The sequence below is a fragment of the Cebidichthys violaceus genome, unplaced genomic scaffold (assembly GCF_023349555.1).
Source record: "Cebidichthys violaceus isolate CVI_PGR_0920_01 unplaced genomic scaffold, fCebVio1.0.p SCAF_32, whole genome shotgun sequence".
NCBI lineage: Eukaryota > Metazoa > Chordata > Actinopteri > Perciformes > Stichaeidae > Cebidichthys > Cebidichthys violaceus.
This window is the reverse complement of record NW_027176506.1, coordinates 442,929-449,220: the sequence shown is the minus strand read 5'-3', so window position 1 is coordinate 449,220 and position 6,292 is coordinate 442,929. Positions and strand designations below refer to the sequence as shown.

Genomic DNA, 6,292 nt, shown 5'->3' with positions numbered 1-6,292 from the left:
GCTTTTATCCAAAGCGACTTACAATTCAGTATCTATCTACACACCGTAGACGCAGCTACGGGAGACATTTTGGGGTTAAGTGTCTTGCTCAAGGACACATTGACATGAGACTAGTAGAGCAGTAGCTGGGGATCGAACCACCTAGTAGAGCAGGAGCCGGGGATCGAACCACCTGATTGAAAGGCGGCCCTGCTCTCCACTTAGCCACGGTCACCCTCTTGATTTTGTAAATGAATACAATATTGAACATGTTTTCATATGGATAGACATATGGTTATTGTTGAAGGGACTGAATAGATTAACATGTTCTTGCTCAGCATTAGATGGTTGGTATCACTGCTGTCTACAGTGAGATGAAGACAGCAGTCATTAGCGTATGAAGACTGGAGACCGCTCAGCCTGGTCCAAATGTTACAAACCCCCGACCAGCAATCTATCCAAAGTCTTCTTCTAAATTTCACGTTTGATGATCGTTTTACTTGTTTACTCAATTGTCTTTTTATATTGTATCCTTCAAGTGCAAAATAGCAATACATCGATTAATTGTATTTGACTATATCAATGAATCAAAGCACCCAGAAAGCTTTGGAGCTTGTGTCACTCTCTAGCTTCTTATCCATGCTGACGACTCTCTCTCTCTGAGGTTAATTTAAGAACCGCCCGACAGGCTGTTCTCTAGCTGCTGGATAGATTAGATAAATCCATCCTGTCCTACAATCCCCACACAGGGGGGTGTGTTCAGGTCCACTACATGCACACACTTCTCTGTCAGCAACCATATCTATTATCACTGGAATATTTCTCTCCAGGATTTTCTTTTTAAACACCTGATTTGGTCTTCATCCATCTGCAAATATGACAATTAGAACAGTCCGTCCAAACCGGGTACAACACTTCCGGCCTCGCACGCACTGCTTCAAAAAGGTGGGTGGATCTTCATCATCATCATCATCATCATCATTGGTTTTATTTAGTACTCGCTGCTGGTATTTTATTTGTAATATTTTATCCTCAAAGTAATCAGAAATGTAGACAACTTTTAAACATTACGAATATTTTATTTGTTTGAGGTATTCTAAAGTTGAGTTATACTTAACATTTCTGGATTAAACTGAAGTTTGTTTTTATTGCATTCATAAATATGTAGCACAGACACATCAAAACAACATTTGAATGATGATTACACATGCTGCACTGGCCGCCAGCAGAGCAGGGCTGTTAAAGATCATCCTTAATTCCCCTTTAAAGCCAATTAGCTGTGCTGCTCCGCTGCTCTGCTGCCAGGTGAAACACTCTGCACAGTTTATCCCCTGACTCACCTTGTGTGCTCCTTAGTTGTTGATGCTAACTTTAGACTCACTAACAGGACAGGAGCAAACCTATAACAAACTAAAATAAAGTTGATTTGATTACAATAGACAATAGACAAGACAAGTGGAGAGCACTGCAAATCACACTGGAAATAAAGATGGACTGATTGAAATACATCCTGTATAAAGAAAAGATCAGTGAAGGCCTCCGTACGGAGACACACATCCCTGCATTACATTGTACGGTGTTGATAGTATCTTGTCTATTCCCTGTATTTGTGATAGTTTAACTGTTAGAAAGTGATCATATGTTTGTGTGTGAAACCTTAGAGCTCGTTGTCCTTTGTGTTAATCAAATGTAGTGGAGTAACGACTACAACGTTTCCCTCTGAATTTGAGTGAGACAGTGAGATAAATAATCAAATGTCAATAAAGTGCCTCATAATATCACTCACTCTGGTTAGATGTTAGGGTTACCTTTACAATGTAGTGCTTCATGGAGAACCTGCTCACCTGATCAGGTGTGGTGAATGGAAGTGTGTACAACAGGAAGTGTCTTCACGCGTCTGACAAACCTTCAGCTAAAGGGGAGGAAGCTGCACGACTTCAGACTCAAACTGTTGGGTCCTGTGTGGAACTGTAGAATGAATAATGTATTATTTCAGGATAAATCTTACATTGTGCACATTGAAAAACAAACTTCTGTTGAATCAAATGATCATAAACTAACTATCACCAGTATTCTAGCACACATTCATAAGGGAAGGCCCATTTCAGGCACTAAGGCAATTCACAGTGAATGAACTTTGCAAGATGTGAGCTAGCTGGAGCATATAGACGTTGACTAGAAGTGGACCAAGAATAGAACCTTGGGGAACTCCACATATCATTGCTGTTGTTCAGATTCGTCATACCCAACTGACACATCACACAGTGCTGCAGGGACGAGTCCTAAACCTCAGACACGAGTCAGCCTTCTGGTGCCAAAAATCTCAAAGTCAATGAGGCCCTTTAATTAATGTGTTTTTGGTTTGATGTCTGAAATAAGGTCTGCAGTGTTTAACACAAGCGGAAGAGATTTGAACGCTTTGTTGAAATAAATAGGACAGTGAATATGAATTTAGAAGCTTTTACGTATCTTAAAAAGGCGAGTCTGAATGAGACGACTTCATGTCCTCACTGCAGCACTAGTGCTCCTTCAGCTCAGGGGTGACATGAAACCACGTCACCGTGCTGGAGTTCCTTTACAGCCTAACATTAGCTTTTTGATGATTGAAATTACATCTAAATATAACAAGTGGGGCTCATATGTGAAAACGATCTTGCTGAAGAGAATTAAAATGGAAAAAGGTCTCTTAAACATTTGTTTGTTACAGGGTTTGTATTGTGAATGATCCAAAATTCAATGGCTCTCCGGAGTTGATCAACAAAAATACTGTGATATTTTACAATCTTCCCCATAACAGTGAGGATTAACTGAGATTGCACTACTTCATCTTAGCATAACATAGAACCTAAACTCCTGGACAACATGCAAAAATCTACAAACAGTCTATGTTTGAAAGGTTCCCTCTCTGATTTAAATCCCCACATGTCCTCTCTGACGATGCTGTGAAGCTCGTCTGTGAACTGATGTGCTGATAGAACACTGGTGAATGTGTCAGTGATGGACATCTTTGCCGTCCTTCTGCTTTCAGCTGGAGGCCATTGTGGTGGAGATGCAGGACCCCAAAAGTGGGGTCAAGGGCTCGGAGCAGAAACTCAACGTCAATACCATCCCACATGTCATCACTGGTGAGACCGAGACGCACACTGAGAACGTTCCTGAGACTCTAAACATATTTATTACATCATATTTGTCCCAAGTGATGGCCGCATATGATAGTGTTAGGGTGCTACTGCAAAATCAGAGTCTGAAAAGCTGCTCTTAAATCCTTTTATACTAACCATGAATCAAATGCCGAATGACGGCGAGGCAGAGTAGCGCCTCCTTTAGCGTATAGCTTTGGTTTTCAAACAGCAGACTGGCAGACAGCAGCAAACCGTCTCGTCAAGTCAATCGGATTTATATACTGTAGCCAAATATCACAAATTTGCCTCAGGGGCTATTGACTATGGAAATGTGTTCATCAACCCGTGTTTGCTGTGAAGTTGACCACCTGATTTGAAATGCCACAAGAATGAAGAAGAACTAATGAAGAGAAAAGAGAAGATACATCTTCCAGTATTGCGTCTTTGGGTTGGATTGATTTGTTATTTGTAACTTCATCGACCTGATTTACTGACCCTTCACTCTATCAGTTCTAGAGGGAAGACTAAAGATACGTAGGTTCACGACACGTTGTCAGTGCGACATTTAAAGACAGCGGCAGGCTGCCTGCTGTCTAAGCTGCTAACGCAGGCTAAATCAGGCAGTCCACAGCGGGATAAGATCTGGACCGTCTTTGGGGCCAAAGAGGCTTTTTAATCCAATCTAAGCGCAGCGAGGGAGAGGTCAGCTGCACACATGGGATCACTACGGCTACGTATCTGTGGATGTGACGTCAGGATGGTCACTTTGTGTTTACACAAAGCTCACATTATTGACTCATTTCATATGGAACAAATTCAAATGATATTTCTTGTAAAGTTTTCAGAAAATACCTATTAACCCCCAAAACATTTGTTGGCATGTAGTTTTTCTATTCCGTTATTTGCAGAAAAAGAAAAAATATGTTTAGAGAGAGATTTTTTCAAACTTTATATCATTTAATATTGCCAAACCCAAATGATTTAGCACATTAATCAATGGTTCCAATCCCTCTGTTGTGGTCAATGTGCCATGGCTGTGTGCACTGTGGGCAGCAGTCAGGTCCTCTGAATTAGCTTCGTCCTTCTCATGCTCAAATTATGGTCACAAAATGATACAACCAAATTATTTGAAGCACATCTTAACTGTCAGAGTTACTATCATTAGGAGAACCCTCTACTATCAAACAAAAGTACTGTTGTGGAACATACCATTGAGTCAGTAGGGTGGTAGTTGGGTCGGTCCAGGATGAAATAGCTCGACGGTGTATTAGATGGACTGCCAAAGTCCCAGACAATCAATTTGAATAACTTTGGTGATCCTCTAACTTTTCATCATCAGGTCAATATTTGAATGTCTAATGGCATTCCCATCAGCCTCAGCTTTACTTTGAGTTCAGTGCTAATTAGCAAATGTTAGCATGCTAACATGCTAAAGCCAGGCGGTTAGCATGTTAGCGTACTGATTAGCATCCACTAAGTACATCTTTGAATGATGGCGTTAACAGACTGTACATGTTAATGCAAGAAAACAGTATATTGTGAGATGGCATACAATAGGTAGGCACAACAATGACAATAATAATGATTTGATTTGAGATGATTTGAGATGTAGAGACACAATAAGGAACCAGAACAGTTACTGTGTAGTGTTTCAGCTCGGTTCTGTCTCCACAGGTAAAGACGTCTTCACGTGGATCACCACCAAGATGAAGACCACTGCAGAAGGTACGACGCTGTGAAAAGCATCTCCACACGTCAGCTGTTTTAAAAAGGGACCATGTTCACGAGGTACTGACTGTCTGTGTTCCAGAGGTCCAGGCCTTCGGCACCATGTTAGTGGCCTACGGCTACATCTACCCCCTGCAGAACCACAAGAAGCTGGTGATGTGCAACGACACCAGCCTCTACCGCTTCCAGGTCAAAATGAATCCTTCTTTCTCCTTTGCTTCCCATTGTTGGACGTATTGTTGCACTTTAACATCACAGGGAAACAGGACTTGGAGAGTCTTCTTCTTCACAAAAAGACTCACTGATTGTGTTAAACAGCAGCAGCAGCTGATCCGACATAGTGAGCCGTGGAGAAGATGGTGAACTAGCAGGAGATTATGGAGCACTTTGACAGTCTGTAGTAAAGTCATGGTGTATTGATGTGTTTCCTGTTGGGACAGAAGATAATCCTAAATAAGTTACTAAGAAGACGCATGATTCATTATTGACATCACGGATATTCAAAATGTCTGCTCTTTATTTATTCATTTTTTTGAGAGTAGATTTTGATTTTAACTCAGATTTCATGGCAATTATTTGTGAGTAATACTTTGTACACAGATCAATATGTCTTCATTTAAAAAGTGATAACTGTGCTTTAGTCAAACCACAGCAGGAAGCAGGGAACCAGCTGGATATTAGTTTTGATTTATTACTTCATATCCCATCGATCAGGACGTCTGTCAGACACAGACGGTCCTGAACGCCTTGTTAGCAGAGACAGAAGTTTGAATTGATCTGTGATCTTTCATGGAACATGGCGGTTGAGTTACCATGGAAACAATGCAGACTAATTGATTGAGACACACGAGAACAGAACTTTCTGTGGCTAATTTCAGTGAAAGTCCTGAATTAAACGTTACTTAATAAAGCACTTGCATTATTCTGAAATGGGCAATTCTGCATAATGAGTAGTATTATTGTAATGCATTATGTGTAAGAATCACTTAGCAAAGTAGATTTAAAGATTTGATATAATAATAATAATAATAATAATAATAAAGTTACTAAAGCTGTCAGACGAATGTAGGAGTGAAAAGTGCAATACGAAATAAAGTAGCATGAAATGCAAATACTCAAGTACAAGTACAAGTACAAGTACCTTCAAGTACTGTTTGGCATTTATACAATAATCGGAATAAAAGTTTTTTGTATAATCATGTCAGCTGGTCAGAATGAAAGTGGAAATGGAATTCTAACGCTAGCTGAGACTGACAGTAGAGCGCTTTCAACACGAGTTTGAGTTGGAAGGGAACTACAGACTAAACTTGATCTACAGTGAGGTGGATGGCTTAACAAGGGCAGAGACCAGGGATGTGTTGAGAAGAAGGGGCAGACCCCGCTAGCTACTACTCTAGCTTTGGTTTGCATTGGAAAGCTGATGGCTGTGTGCGTCGGTCAATGAGCGAGTTGACTTGGCTGAT

The 6,292-nt window shown here is 40.7% G+C and overlaps 1 protein-coding gene across 1 annotated transcript in view; it reads left to right on the top strand.

The window, feature by feature from the left end:
* Nucleotides 1–855: 855 nt before the first annotated feature.
* Nucleotides 856–6,292, top strand: part of rgs9a (regulator of G protein signaling 9a) — a 22,003-nt gene continuing 16,566 nt past the window's right edge. Inside the window, exons 1-4 of the mRNA XM_068724838.1 lie at nt 856–924; nt 3,008–3,104; nt 4,776–4,826; nt 4,912–5,018. Coding sequence (XP_068580939.1) covers nt 856–924; nt 3,008–3,104; nt 4,776–4,826; nt 4,912–5,018 — 324 coding nt within the window. The remainder of the gene's footprint in view (nt 925–3,007; nt 3,105–4,775; nt 4,827–4,911; nt 5,019–6,292) is intronic.